Source organism: Epinephelus fuscoguttatus, linkage group LG5, assembly GCF_011397635.1.
Source record: "Epinephelus fuscoguttatus linkage group LG5, E.fuscoguttatus.final_Chr_v1".
NCBI lineage: Eukaryota > Metazoa > Chordata > Actinopteri > Perciformes > Serranidae > Epinephelus > Epinephelus fuscoguttatus.
The window spans coordinates 23,604,413-23,620,683 of NC_064756.1; the positions used below are offsets into that span (position 1 = coordinate 23,604,413).

Below are 16,271 nucleotides of genomic sequence, written 5' to 3' on the forward strand. Positions count from 1 at the left end.
CAATTCTGTTGTTGTGCTGTATTATAATATCATCACGACGACATTTCCTGCTACGCCCAGCTCTGGAACATTCTACCCGCCCCCAAACTGGAAAACACCAATCACATCAAGAAGCAAATAAATTCAACCAATAGCATTGGAGGCACCGCCTACTCACCGGAAGATTGACAGGATGGAAAGCCAATCATCGGAGAGAAGCGCATGCAACCTCTGAAACAACCACACAGCGGCGCTGTCCTCCAGTTTAAACCACCAGGGTAAACAAAGACAACAAAAAGTTTCTTTACATAAGGATTCATTCAAACTTGCCATATTAAACAAGACATTTTGCCCATTGTTTGGAAGTTAACGACTCTGTTATAAGAAAATATAGGCCTGTACTGTATATTACTACAGGTTTGACCTGATAAACAGCTTAATCTCAGACTCAATAATGACCAGCAAAGCCACACAGTTAAGGCTATTATAATTTTCGTTTCCACCCTGTCTGTTGAGTATTTCAGTAGCTGATTTTGTGTATAACATTAATGTAAATTCCTTAAAAAGTCTTTGTCCCACTCTAGATTGATTTTAAAAAAAGTAAGCTTGAAACAATTTCCCTGACAGAAAAGCTACCCTTTTCTTTAATAGTGGGCGTACATGTATTTCAGTTAGCCAAAGTATTCATCGAGCACAGATAACAGACCAGAGCATGTATGGGCAGAAAGAGGAGATCAAAGAAAGCTGAGAGCTATGCTGGGAGGAGTAGAGGGGGGGCGAGCCCACAGTCTTACAGCAAATGATTTACATTCCTATGGTTGCTGATGAAGATGGAGGTCTGCAAACCTGGAATCATTCATTCACACCTCATCTGCAGGTCATGTTCACATATTTGTAGCACATATATCACAAAGAACATAAAGATTTCTGTGTCTGACACAGTGTTGATTAACATCCGAGGTTCAAGTTAAGGTCTGTACATACAAATGTAGTTGCTTTCAGTTTTTATCATTACAACAGCACATAAATTTAGACAAGTCACCTTTTTTTCTGAACCTGCCCTACAATGAATAAAGTGGGCACTGATGTAGTCTATAAGAATGTATATAAGCTGATACACATCTGTTGCAGAGATCCAGACATAAAGCATGTCACATATGCTAATCATACCTGCTGTGTTAGTGTAGACTTAATTGCATGTGTTTGCACTGACAGTATTTGCATAGGGAAACCACCTCAGGCACACTGAACTGTGGTATCCGGTTGAAAAACTGGGAGGACAGTAAGTCTCACCTGAGCAAGCACAGGGAAACTGTCTTATAAAAGCCTTATTCATTACACATGACATTGGTTTTCAGATTCTTCCAGGAGTGTGAGGTTAATACTGCATGATGTGAGTTTCGGTTATTGTCTGAATTTACCAAAGACACACCAATACTCGTCGTGGTCTGAAGTGGTGGACAATATCTGAGTCCTATGAGTCCTGCTTGTACATTTTACTTCACTATTAGTTTATTACTAGCTTCACCACCAGCAGCTACTACACTGTAATGCATCAGTTATTAATGATAGGATATCACACTCTAACAGGGGCCATTCTGCCAACTGATTAGTGCTTTTATGGCTGCAATGTACAATTTTCATTGCTGCTTAATCTGTGGATTTGTTTCTGGTCTAGTCAAAAAAATATATATATTTTTATTTTTTGTAATAAATGTCAGAAAATGCTGATAACAATTTCACTGAGTTCAAGGCAGCTTCTTGTTTTATCTGACCATAGATTCAGTTTACTATCACATGACAGCGACAAGCAGCAAACTCTTTCTCAGATTCAAGAAGGTTTTTAGCCTGAAAAGTGACCAAAAGGATTAATTAGTTATCAAAGTAATTGATCAATAGACTACTGGTTCAGCTCTTCTAACTTTAAGTACATTTTGTTGACTTGTGTAGTTTTATTAAGTAGAATTGTGAATGCAAAACTTTTACTTGAAGCATGGATGGATTTCTGAACGGGCAAGTGTCAGATGGGGCCTCCTGGCCTTCAACTGCAAAATGTTAACGTCAAATTAACACTTTCCAAGTAGGAAGAGACTCAATAAGACCATAAAGACATGCAAAGACCTGCAAAGAGACACAGATAACTATAAAGTGACAAAAATTGCAAAAGAAAGACACAAAATAACCTGAAATAGACACAAATTGACTATGTGCCACCACAAAATACCACTCGTTCTGCCCAAGCAGTGCTCAGAACATCAGTCCAAATAAGTCTGCACCGAGTTTGAAAGACTTAATAAGTAACAGATATATTAAAAGAAGTATTAACCACTCTTAAGTGTTGACGGGGCTTTGCCTTGTGCTGCTTTCTGCAGTTTACGGACCTGTTTTCTGGCCTGTCCGTGATGTTGAACTTGACACACCAAAAAAAACCCCACACATAAACAGAAAGGCATACTCATCTGCTGCAGAGCTGTGTACATATCTCTGGTCTACTGGCAATGGGAAAGGAGTCTGTAGCCTGTAACAAGGTATGCTTGGGTTAACCTGCTAAAAAAGGCGACAGACAGACAAGTATGCCTTTGTGTGTGTGTCTTTTTTTGGCGTGTTTTGTTTGATGTCCTCAATAGACCAGAGAAGAGGTAAACAGCAGAGAGGAGCATGGAGGCTTATGAAAACTCTCTTTGAAATTCAGTACGGACTAATTTGGACCGATGTTTGAGTGCTGTTGAGACAGACACCAAGGGTATTTTGTGGTGACTCGTCATTGCATTTTGCTGGTAAATGAGCTAAAATGAGCGTGTTCATCCTAGTGTTGTGTTTCCATCAATGCTGATGAGACGATAAATACCTGTGACTACTGCAGAGCCATTTGACCTGGGAGTGAATGCCAATCGAAACCTTTCCCACTGCATTAAACAGCCATATGTAAGCAGGTTTTGCAGTGGGAGAGGGGGCTGAAGAGAGGTGGTGGGGCCTTCTGCATATCTGTGCCCTGGGGCCCATTGTCTCACCACATCTATCTCATCACACCCATGACTTGTAGTGGAGTATTTTTAACATGGAAATGTTGATACGAGATCTCTATACTTGTGCCATCATCCATATTAGTCAGATGCTTGAGAACTTTTTTGTTTTATAAAACAGCAAATGTGAAAAGTGCCACTGATAAGAACATTTGTAGTGTTCAATTCAATTTTATTTATAAAGCCCAACATCACAAATCACAATTTGCCTCAGAGGGCTTTACAGCATATGACATCCCTCTGTCCTTAATATATGATGGTATATGTATGTAACAATAATAATCATATATGTATAATAATGGTGGAAGTATGACTAAGAAACATCCGTCTTTACAAAATGTTGTAGTCCTGTCATGCCTTTATCAATACAGTGAGGGTAATCACCCAGCAGAGCTCTGCCAGACTTTTGCTTTTATATTTCCCCTATGCGCATATCACATACACATATGTCATTGTCTGGAGTACGAATTTTGTATTTGTACTTTTCTGTGTGATTATAATATCATCCTGAGACCCAAACATTTGTTTGGTATGTATTTTTAATTTCTCCACGCCATTTGGGATCAGTAGGACCGGATAAGTATAAAAAACCTAAACATTATCATACATATCAACACATAATCATAATAAAGTCCCAGTGTCCTGAAACCAGTACTTCGTAATTAAAAGTGTCGTAGCTTGCCACTGTGTCTTGGTCAAATTTGTTGTGATATCAAACTACAAGCATTATTCATAATATAAAGCAAGTTTCAATCATAAAATCTGAGCAGTTTTTGTCCACTTTTGTGTCGGGATCAGCTGCAGCCTGACTTGGCAGAGATAGCTGCCATCTTGTTTTTACATGGATTAGTGTATCCTGCTCTTACTACCACTAGATGGGACAGAAACGTGTCCACAAACGAGGACAACAGGTCTAAGTTAATCAGAAGGAGGAGGTTACGGAGCGGACAATTATTACTTTTATTTTTCATTTCTTTAGATATAAAAAACAAAACAAAAAACTTTTACCTTTTTCTATTTAAATTTTGCTTTATGCACATATCACATACACATATGGACCATTTCATTGCTATTCTGTTGCTACGGCAACAACTTTGGTCCCTGTTTACTTCCTGTCAGCTTCTGCATTAACGTACATTCAAACAGGAAATACAAAGGGACCCATTTAAAATGTTTATGTTTTCTGTTTGTACCTGCACTGTTCTGTGTGATTATAATGTGGAGTGGTCGATTATTACTTTTATTTTTATTTCTTTAAAATTTCTTTAAAAACAACATTTTTTGTTAACTTTTTCTATTTAAAACTTTTTCTAACTAAATGGTTAATATGAAGGAGTGGATATTTGTATTTTCATCTATCTTTCTGTGTCTATGTTCAGAACATTTCTGAATATAATGTATACAGATGTTATATACAGCTGTAAAAATGGAAATGTATACGTTGTATTGTTGATGAAAACTAAGTAGAAATTAAGTGAAAAAGGGAATATGTTGGGACTAGTGTAGTATAATTTAGGGATAGAAAAATCTTAATATCTAAATCTTCTAATATATAGTGTTGTCCTATTTATAACAAAGTAACTTTGAACAAAGACATAGGGTTGGTAAAGGGGCGTGACAGCAGGCACAGTCATGGTGTGCTCGGCTGGTGGAGACTGGGAGAGAGGGCTGCTCTGCAGAGGGAGGGAGGGAGAGAGGAGGAGGAGGAACTACTGGAGGAAAAAAAGTTAAAGTAAAAATGGCTTCCTTGTCTTTGGAGTCCACAGAACAATCTGAAAACAGCACGGACGAGCCGACAGTCGCCGAGTACAAAGAAGAGCAAGACCCGGTGCAAGTCTCGGAGCAGTTACTCCAAAGTTTCCAAAAGTCGGCTCTGAGTTTTTCCACTGACCAAGTCTCATGTCTGTGCGAGGCCCTTCTGCAGGCGGGCAATGTGGATCGCCTGTGGAGATTTCTATCCACCATACCTCCTTCGTCCGAGCTGCTACGTGGCAACGAGACCCTGCTCAAGGCCCAGGCACTGGTGGCTTTCCACCGTGAGGAATTCAAGGAGCTGTACGCCATCCTGGAGAGCTACGACTTCCACCCGTCTAACCATGGGTTCCTGCAGGACCTGTACCTGAAAGCCCGCTACAAGGAGGCGGAGAGGTCCCGGGGCCGCAGCCTGGGCGCAGTGGACAAGTACCGGCTCAGGAAGAAGTTCCCTTTGCCCAAAACTATCTGGGACGGAGAGGAGACGGTGTACTGCTTCAAAGAGAAGTCCCGAAATGCATTGAAGGAGTGCTATAAGAGCAACAGGTACCCCACTCCGGACGAGAAGAAGAACCTGGCCAAAGTCACCGGGCTGTCCCTCACACAGGTCAGCAACTGGTTCAAGAACCGCAGGCAGAGGGACAGGACCCCGTCCGGGACCCACAGCAAAAGGCAAGACCAGCAAACACATTTATAGAACTGTATCTGCTTTGTGGAGTGAGTTAGGTGAAGTCATGATCCAGCATCCAGGCGACAGCTGTCTGAAACTTCCCATTGTTTATTCCAGAGCTTGTTACCTTGTGTTTATGACATTGTTATTAACACAAACCAGTCCCTGAAACTCCCAGACCAAACCTTAATAGTAAACAAAGACCTGCAGGCCCGCTGCACATGGCTGCACATAAAGAGTATGCACACATTAAACTTCAAAAGAGCAAAACTAACAATTAAAAACACTGCTTCATGTAGAAAATATGGCCAGGGGAGCTGACATTTGACAGCAGTAAAGCCACCCAGGTCTGAGACCAGGAGCATGTTGCTTTGTTATGAAATGTGAGATCCAGGCACCCACCATGGCTCAAGTTTCCTGAAACCCTGCACCGCTGCCTGGGGCCTGCAGGGTGACTGAGGTTAGAGTAAAAGCTCTATCAGGGGAAGGTAGGGAGAGAAAAAATCCTCTTTAAGCTGCTCTCACACAGGCTGAAATCTCAGAGTTTTGCAGCCACTATTAAACCGAGCAGGGGGGAAGGCAAGTTGTGAGGAGATAAGAGAGAATACAGCAGGAGTTATCTTATCAGAGGGTTTGTGGTGGTCTGGCAGACAATCTGAAGGCGGCTATACATTAAACAAGGACACGCCCTGAAAGAGGAGTCTAGGAATCTGATCAAGCTTTTGCTCTAAACTGATCCACTGTAGGATGAAATGGTAAAGATGACCACAAAAGGTCAACAAGGATCAATACAAATAACTAAATGTTTGGTATCTTTACGTACGTCATAAGTTAACCACTAAAAATCTGTTCTATAATAAACTAGAAGAAAGTTTTATCATTCATTTAATCTAAACATGCAACATGTCTAATGTCTGGTGTATTTTCTCCAGTTACTTTAGAAATAGATGATATTTAGAAATGTTTTTATTTAAGTTAAGAAATCATGTGCTGTGCATAGCCACTTGCACAGCACACTTTTTTGTGACTGCCAAAACGATTAAACAATTGAATCCTACCCTTCAAACAAACAAACTTACGAGCAAACAAAAACAAGACAAAATAAATTAAATAAATAAATATGTAGCAAGTCACCAGTAGTCACTGTAGTGCTGGGCAGAATGATCGACCAACTGCGTCACCTCTTGGAGTATCTAGTTTGAGTGTTTTACATTGAATTGCCCATTGAATGCATCGCCTTCAGGGGCTCACAGTGACAGCACATAGAGTTAACATCATTCAGGAAATTAAAAACAGTACACTGATTTATTCAGAAAAGTTTTTAAATTGATTGCTGACTTGAATCATGGATGTTATTATGAAAATGCTACTTATATCTTCATCTTTACATAGCCTGATTATATTTATTTATTGATTTAAAGGTCCAGTATGTAGGATTTAGGGGCATCTATTGGCAGAAATTGTATATAATATTCATAGCTATGTTTTATTAGTTTATAATCACCCGAAAAGAAGACTTGTATTTATTACCTCAGAATGAGCCATTTATATTTTCATACAGAGGAGGTCCTCTTACACGGTGTTGCCCATGTTGCTTTGCAGTAGCCCAGGAACAAACCAAACACTGGCTCTACATTGGGCCCTTTGTGTTTTTGCCTCAGCCATTGTATTAACACTTTTCCACCAAAACTAGCGTGTGTACGTAGGTTTTTTAAACACAGGAAACCCCGGTAAATAAAAGCTATAGAACCCTCTCTCTTATTGCCATTAGACTAGAGCCTGTTTTTTGTTTGTTGTGTCATGTTCAACATCACAGGCAGGGAGGAAAACAGATGAGTAAACTGTAGAAAGCAGCATGACGGCCTCTGAAGATATTACAGTGGATAATTCTTTTTATATATCTCCTACTTTATACAGTTTCTCTTTCAAACTTGGTGCAAGCTAATTTGGAACGATGTTTGAGTGCTTTCTGGGCGGAGACAGAAGTCATTTTGTGGTGGTATGTTATTACATCTTGCCAGTAAAGGAGCTAAAACTAGCGAGTTCATCCCGGGTGTTGTAATTCCATCACTGCCGATCAGAGCCGGAGCAGATAAATACCTGTAACCACTGTGTAATTATATGTCCCAGGTGTTAATGCTGATTATAGCCTTTCCCATGACATACAAAGCCAGATGTTAACAGGTGTTAGTGGGTTTGTTGTGCTGTGGAAAGGGGGCTTTTTTTCTTGCTTGCTTTTCTTGCGTCAGTGCCACTAAATCATACACACTGGACTTTTAATTACCAGACTCAATACATATTTTCAAATTGCAAACCTGCAGATGCTTCAGAGTTGGCTTAAAGACATTTTTGCCAGAAATCACAAAGTCACCCTAAAATTGAACATTTAAATATCGAACAGTTATTGAATATTTTGCACTTATCACATAATAAAATCATCCATTATTATTACAGATAGTACAGGGAGAATTTTGTTTGTCTGAGGATCTCTGGACTATTTTTGTAAACCAGAAATGGTAATGTATGATAACTTTAAATGTCCTACTGAGTTGCACTTCTAAACATGAAGATGGGTGTGGTGGTGAGACAATATATCATGATTACTATTTTTTATAGGAATATATGTGTAATAGCTGTTTTGTAGCCTGACTTTGATGCTGTAAGACATTACATACTCAAAGTCAAATGATTATAAATGCATTTTAAAAGCTATATTAATTCTGTTCAACACATTTCACACATACTACATATTTATGTGATTACATTTTTTGAATGGTTTACTTTGAGAAGTTAAAAGTATTTCAATTTTACTGCAAAGTAAAATGCCAAATTTAAAGGTTTCTCAGTCCTCTACACGATATCACAATATCAAATTCTACCATTGTGACTCGGAATTAAATAAATTATCAGACCAAAACCTAAGTGAAAATTGATGCTGAACAACCAGATGCCATCAATATGAATAGTGACGGGAATCAAGAACTGGTTCTAGTAGAGGAATCGGTTCCACATCCATCTGAATCGTATGCCTCTGAGCTTATCAATTCCTTAAGTCCAGGCCGGCATGTTTTTCTATTTATTGTGCATTGTAAAACTATGATGTGAAACTCATGCATCTACACTGTTGGAAACTCACAAAAAGGAGTCATGGCAAAGAGGAAGAAACCGTTCAAAGCACGACTTCATTTCATGAAGTAAGATGACAGTAGTGCTGCTTGTATGTAAAATGATTATTTTAAATAGAGACAACAACAAACATGCCTTATGTTCAGCCATCTTGGTTTTTTGGAGACAGAAGTGACTATATTTGGGTGAGAGGGTGGAGCTATGGAGGAGTGACGGGTGGATCTGACTGAGAAGCCGAGGACATTATCGGCAGACAGCCTGTCACTCAAAGTGGCCCACCCTTAATTATGCGTAATTTTAAGCCTTAATAAAATCTTATCAGTTCCCATCTCTGAAGATAAAGACGTTTGTGCACAGATACTCCTTGTTTTTCGTGTAGATCGCCTAATGTCATAAACTCAAATACTTTAAAGGATTAGCATATTACAAAGGGAGAAGATGTTGGTGTTTCTAAGTGTTCAAGTGCACTCAGGTTGAGCGCTGACCCTCTAAATACAACCACTTTTCTCTTATTTGACCCATTTATTTCTTCATTCCAGTGAGTCTGATGGGAACCACAGCACTGAGGACGAATCGAGCCCCATGGACGATGCCCCTGACAAACCAGAGGAGGTTGCCGGCTCCACAGCCTCCATCATCTCTCTCTCTGCCGTCCCCTGCAGCACTGGAGGCCAGCTCATCCTAAACGGGTCTGGTGGCTTCCTCACAGCCCCCCAGTCGTTATTACTTAATGGAAACTCCCTGATCTCCAGCACCGGTGCTGGTGTCATAATTAATGGGCTAAACTTGGGCGATTGCCAGACAGTCACACTGAGTCCTGTTGCCACCAACTCTCCTTTGATACTGAACGGGGCTCAGGTAATCACCAAACCTAGTATCAGTGTGCAGCAACAGCCAGTTGTTTCTATGGCACAACAGGAGGTTACGGCCATGGAGGCCAAGCCAGGTAGTCTTCCAGCAGTTGTTCTTAGCACCAACAACACACCAGTCTCAAACCATCCATCCATCATCTCTCCTCCTCTGCACACCAAAACAGGAAGCGGCAATGCGATGGATTTCATCAGCGTCCCTGATTCAGAGGGCAGCAGCCAGACAGTATCTTCTTCTTCATCTTTATCCCCCTCCTCACCAACTCTGTCCTCCCCAACCAGTCTCCCCTCACTAGTCTTAACACAAAACCCCCAGCGCCAGGAGACTCTCACCCTCCCCGCCTCGATGTCGTCTGCAGGCATGGTTATCTCCACCTCTGTCTTCGCCACTGCTGGCTCCCACTTAAACGCCTCTAGCTCTGTGGTTTCCTCCAGCAACTCCACCCCTCAGGTTTTCTCTCTGCCCCAGGTTGTGCCTTCCATCCAGGGTATACCAGTATCCCAACTGGTCCAGCACTCTTCAGGAGCCCAGGTGTCCCAGTGCCCTCAGTTGGTCCCAGTATCCCCCCTCACTTCACCAGCTCCTCAGTTCCAAAACCAGACAGTGAACACAAGCAACAGACTGGTGCAACAGCAGCAGGACGCTTCAACATCTCTGTCTGAAGGTGCCACAACCATAGTCTCTATCTCACAGCTAACCAACAATCAGCTCCCACAGCGAACGGTACACCAACTGGGGGACCAAAGCACAAACTCCACACCCAGCAAAATCCAGGTCCCACAGGTCATTTCCATCTCTTCCCCGACACAAGTCGTCCCAGTCCCCCAGGCCAAAGGCACCACACCAGCACAGTTAGTCCCCCTCTCCATGCCTCAGCTGGTCCCAGTCTCACCCATCCAAACGTCTTCCACCATCTCTTTCCCCCAAGTGGTACCGGCCAGTCCTTCTCTCTCCATCCCCTCTGCTGGAGTGCCCTTACAGATCCTGTCTTCAGCTCCTGCAGGGGTCACACAGGGTCCTCTCAGGATAAACCAGCTAAGGCCCATTCAGAGTGTGGGTCAACCAGCAACCAGCGTGGCTCCGGGTGTGCAGCTCCTCAACTCTGGGATCATTCAGCTTCCCTCTGCTCCTCCAGGTACACTGAATTCAATAGATATTTGTGGATAGACGAGATAGAAGATATTTGTGGATAGACGAGAATGATTAGATGAATGACAGAAAATGAACCGGCAACTGTTTTGATAATTAAGTGTTTTTAAGATTAATTTTGGGGGTGATTTTGCCTTTAATGACAGGACAGCTGTAGATAGACAAGAAAGGTGGGATGACATGTAGCAGAGGGCCATTAGCTGGAGGCGAACCTGTGCTGTTGCAAAGGGCTCAGCCTGTATAGGGCGCATGCTCTACCAGGTGAGCTAGAGGAAGTGCTTCTATAACTTTTGAAGCAAATTGCGAAAAAGTTACTGCTTCTAGCCTCTAAAATGTGAGGATTTTTTTTTTTGTCATACATGATATTAAACTGAATATGTTTGGGATTTGGACTATTAGTCAGATAAAATAGGCAAGTTAAGGACATGGAATTGAGAAATGATTGTACAATGAGCAGTTTTCACCATTTTCTGGCATTATATAGACTAATGGACTGATGGAGACAACAATGAGCAAATCAATGGACATAAAAAAAGTTACTTGCAGCTGTAAAAGCAAATTAATTCGTCAACATTTATTTATTTGGAAAGAAACAGTATTTTCTAAACAGTCTAATTGTTTGATACTGACCTTTTTTAGCACCAATGTAGGTAATAATTATGTCATTACATGGATTAACTGATGCTGAGTCACTTGATATAATTAATTGTTACTGGAACTAACAAATGTTTTGTATTATTAATTAATCTGGTGGTTAATTTCTGAATAAACTGATCATTTGTTTGGTCTGTAAAATATCAGAAAATAGGGGAAAATGACCATTTAGTTTACTAGAGCCAAAGATCGTCATGTTCCTTATTTTGTTTTACCATCAGTCCAAAACCGGCATATATTCAGCTGATTATCTGATTAGACAAAGAAAAGCAGAAACAAACACCATAGAATATTGGCATTTCTGCTTGAAAATTATCATAATGATGAATAAATTATTATCAAAACAGTTGCTGATGTCAATGGATCAATAAACTTATCCTTTTAACTTCTTAATTATTTTCATGGCTGTTTGTCAGGTATGTCTATTAACACAGTAGGTTATTTTATGCATTACATTGCAACCTAAAGGCCCGAACATACTCGGGCGGAACGTATGCGGAACAGACTCCGCGAGGAACGTCCGCAGTCATTCGGGCTTTCATAGTCCAGCGCACTTCCGTGTTGTAGTTTCCTGTAAAAATGCCCGTGAAAAATCCCTGCAATGTGAAAAATACATGCCGAGCAGTCACTGGTGCGCGGAGCGGAATCCGCGCGGTCGTAAAATCTGAGCTTTGCACGCACAGGGCTTGCAGATGTCTGCTTTGAATCCGCACGGACCTCCGCGGAGTCCGTTCCGCGTACGTTCCGCCCGAGTATGTTCAGGCCTTAACACACCCATAAAAAACATGCCCTAAAAAATGATAATAATTAAGTAAAATTAAAGGTCCACTGTGTAGGATTCAGGGGCATCTATTAGAAGAAATGGTATATAATATTCATAACTATGTGTTTTCATTACCTTAGAATAAGCTGTTACTATCTAGAGCGGGCCCTTTTTGATGGAGTATGCCATGTTGTTCTACAGTAGCCTGGAACAGACAAATCAAGGACTATTCTTGTTTTGGTGTCGGTCACAGTAGTTCTCCTAAACACGTAGCAAACAAGTTTCAGTTCTGCAACCTCTCTGCTAGATGCCACTAAATCCTACACAGCTAACACAATACCAAGACAGGCAGGAGATTATTAATGCCTGACTTATTCTTCCTTACAGCAAATGTTAATTGTATGAAACACGTGTTGTTGTGAGTACTGGTCTGTAAATTAATTTGGTTCCTAAATGTTTTATGGTGCTACATCTCACACTGATGCGACTCTTGTCACAACCGTAGGTAACCTTCTCCTCGGTGGAAGTCCCTACTTGAGTGTCCAGCAAGGCAAGCTGATTCTGACCATCCCAGCAGGCATTCAGCTCACCAGTTTACCCCTGAAACCAGTCCCTGAGGCTCCACCCATTTCTGCTAATGGTGTGAGCTCTGTTCTCACCTCCTCCACTCCTCCTGCAGCTTTAACCACCTCCGGCCTGACCCCCAGTGGCCTCACATCATCTCCCCTTAACTTCATCAACACGTCTCCACCATATGGTGCTCCAGAGACTGGGACACCTGCCCAGCCCTCCCCTCATGCGCTGGACCATTCAGTCACCCCAACGCCAAATACTCTGACTCCAGAAAGTATGCTCACCCTCAGTCCCATGTACAGTGGGGCGACACCCAGCACCCAGTTGTCCCAGCCAGCCTGGAGCCCTGTGCCCCTCTCCACTTCAGCTAGTCTAACTCTGTTCGATGTCCGCAGCAAGGGGGACCTACCTGTAGACCCGGCTTTGTTAGGCCTACCTGGAGGAGAGTCGCTGCTTCTGGGAAGCCCCTCGTCAGAGCAGGATGTGGAAGCCAGCTCGGCACTGGGGAATCCAGAGGAGATGGATGGGGACTCCAAGATTCTTACTCAGCTCCAGTCTGTCCCTGTGGATGATGATCTGGGCTTGTAGTCTGTTTACCCTGTGGGTCGGCAACCCAGTGTCTCTGGATAAAAACATACAGCAGATTGCAGACTCTGCTGTCTGAGAGATTTTACTCCACAATGTCAGTCCTCTAAGAGCCAAATGTTTGTTTTTACAATATATTCAGCACAGAGAGGCAAAGTCTGTCCCCTTCCGGTGGACCACCACGGGACCTTGTTTCGGAAAAAAACAACGTATGGCAGTCAGTGGAGGGAGACAAATAATTTTTTGATCCCATTTGCATTGTGCCATGAATTACACATATGATGTCTGTAGATTTAAAAGATAATTTTGCTAGTAACAAAAGTCATAGTTTGTCGTATGTAACTTGGATGACTACACAAGTCGTTTTGGAAGCGTTATACCTCTTTCCCTTGCTGAAGCTAGTACTGGGGTGTACGAAGTGCGCAATGTGTCCTGCTCGTTCTTTAGCTTCCCAGCTGATAGAAAGACCAGTATAGTCTCATGCTGGTGAAGACTCTCAGTCATCCAGGTCATGGTAATGTTAAGTACTACATTGTAGGCAACTGGACTTGCTTGAGTTTCAGTTCATCAGTTGTTCAGAGCTGAAGAAGCCTCTTGGATGAGAGGTGAAACGTCCTCAAGAAACTCAAGCGAGTCCAGTTGCCTACGATATAGCACTTATGATGACCAGTATAGTCACTGGGTGAAAAAGCCCAGGTAAAATAACATTACATTTGTGCTGGGTACAAAGCTAGATTACAGAGTTAGTAAAGTTGCAGGTGTAGGTGACATAAATTGTGCGTGGCGAGAAATGCAGTTCTCCGAGCAGTTTCACACAAAATTAAATAGTGCTACAATAAACTGCAATGTTCTTGACTCGAAAAATTACTTTTTAAATTGATAAACGTGTAATTCATGGCACAATTCAAATGGGACTATAGAATAATTTCTCTTTGCTGTTGACTACTGTACATATTTTTTTTCCAAAAGAATGTCCCATGGGAACACTAAGAGGAGAGGGACCTCCGCTCTCTGAGAAAAGCCGAAAACCATCATGGTCTTAGCTGGCACTTTTGAGACAAATCCTCTCCAGTTATGTTTCACATGGACGGGCAGGATTGTTTTTACTAAAAATCCGTACGTGCCTTATCTGTTTTATCAGATCCAGACAGAAGAAATAACTGGGCTTCATCTGCTTGGCCCACTCACAGGTCCTGGTGGTAAAAAAAGAGACTATATTACGCAAGGCGTTTTGGCTTTGCCCATTCTCCTTTGCAGTTTTGTGGACTACAGACCAAGTTTGGAAAAGATGTCTGGGGTTTTTGCTGGCAGTAGAAGTACTTCATTATGGACCCACCGCAGTAACTTTACACCAAACTATCTGGCAAAGGCATAAATCTAGAAATAACTGAGTGTTGACTGCCTGTCCAGAGCTCAGAGATTCAAGACGTGTTCCGCAGACACTCCAGGAATATAGTGAGGAGCGTATTCTTCACAAACAGGACTTGAGTTTTATGTGAAACTATTATTACATCATAGCTTCAAGGGCTATAAAGCAGTATTTTATTACAATGAGTTACTGAAGGCTGGGCTGAAACATGCTGCCAAACTACATTTTTATCAGTCAACTGTTTGAAATGACTCTCTGCAGTTTTCAAAAGCTGCCCTCCATTAGTTAAGCTACAACACAGGAAAGAAAAGGGTCTTTACTCTATGCAATGCATGTTTAGTTTTTTTTATAGGACACTATGTGGCACAATGGCTGAGTTGAACAGTCAGTACACTTGGGAGATGAGGAAAAGCTTTTTCAAATACATGAAGCATGCATGACACTAAAGCGTTTTGCTGTGATCCCACGTAGTGATGCATCCAAAACCGGTTGATACGTTGATAAGTGCCTTATTTTAAAGCTTATTGGTTTAATGTTTTTGAGTTTTAAAACAGTTTTTCAAGTGCTACACACCTGACCAAATGTTGGTATTCACTCTATGGACATTTTTTGAATACCCACATTTCTGTGTCTGATCTCCATTGAAAAAAAATGTGTTTTGGTTGCATTGTCATCGCTCAATCTCCTCTATTTGTATATTTTGCACCTTTTATTCACATGATGTTTACGCTGCGTTGCCGTGTTGTTGTGACAGTGGTTAGACTCACATCCTTTCATAATCGGAACATTAAAAATCCCCACTTGACTTTACAGGACACTGATTTCCTGATTAAATCTGCCTTAAATTGACGAAACAGGTCTCTTTGTTTGAAACCTAAAATTGCTAATCATCATCATATGAGCTTTCCACTGTCATAACACAGGTGGCGGTCAAACCTTTGGCCAATTATGGTACACAAAAATACACTTAATTGTCGCATCTAGTTACAGTAATGGCCTTTGTGTTGTTGTTGTTTTTATTAGTTTGTTTATTGTTTGTCTTTTTTGTACATTTAATCTATTTAAAGCATGTATCAATCAGTAAGAAAATGAGTCCTTGTGGAAAAACACAGATAGGAAATGATATTCATTTTCACTCGGAAGGTCACGTCGTTGGGCAAACTGAGGTTGTGAAATCTTAGACTACAGGTATTAAATCAATAGTGATGGCAGGTAGGTAACTTTCAAACACAGTAGGTTATTCCTCGTTAATAAATGTTGAGGTCATTCGTTCTCAGCGGCCTCTGTGTAGAATATTAAATGGCTTGGACAAATCAATTTTAGTCTTTTAGTAGTTAGGGGTAAAGGGAAATGTGTCCTGTGTGTAAAATATGGTAGTCTGTGTTTGTTTATATGAGCCATTTCTTACCAAAGTATGTAGACGTTGAAGCCTCTGTGGGCTTATGCACATTTGTACCCGTCTGTTCGTCGCCTCGGATACGTTGTCACTCTCTCCTACCTGACACACGACTCCAGATTTAACCAAAGATAATGTGTTCTGATCGACTTTTTGATAGTTCTGAAAGGGATCGTTTGTCATTCAAGGTTCTTGTTATCTCATTTTTGTATTCAAATGCATTCTATTTTTTATATTACATATTATTGTAATAAACTACATTTACGAAAAAAAGGTTTGGCTTTTATTATGAGTGTTGGGAACTGAGTTGCTGTCAACGCTAAAACTTGTTGACTGAGGATTTTGCTTCTAATTTGGCAAGA

The 16,271-nt window shown here is 41.3% G+C and overlaps 1 protein-coding gene across 1 annotated transcript; it reads left to right on the forward strand.

Annotated features, from left to right (window-relative positions):
- Positions 1–176: 176 nt before the first annotated feature.
- On the forward strand, positions 177–16,172 carry six5 (SIX homeobox 5). The gene is made up of 3 exons (XM_049577448.1): positions 177–5,426; positions 9,090–10,555; positions 12,492–16,172. Exons 1-3 carry the CDS (start codon positions 4,741–4,743, stop codon positions 13,145–13,147), a joined length of 2,808 nt encoding a protein of 935 aa, XP_049433405.1. The 5' UTR covers positions 177–4,740; the 3' UTR covers positions 13,148–16,172.
- Positions 16,173–16,271: the final 99 nt, after the last annotated feature.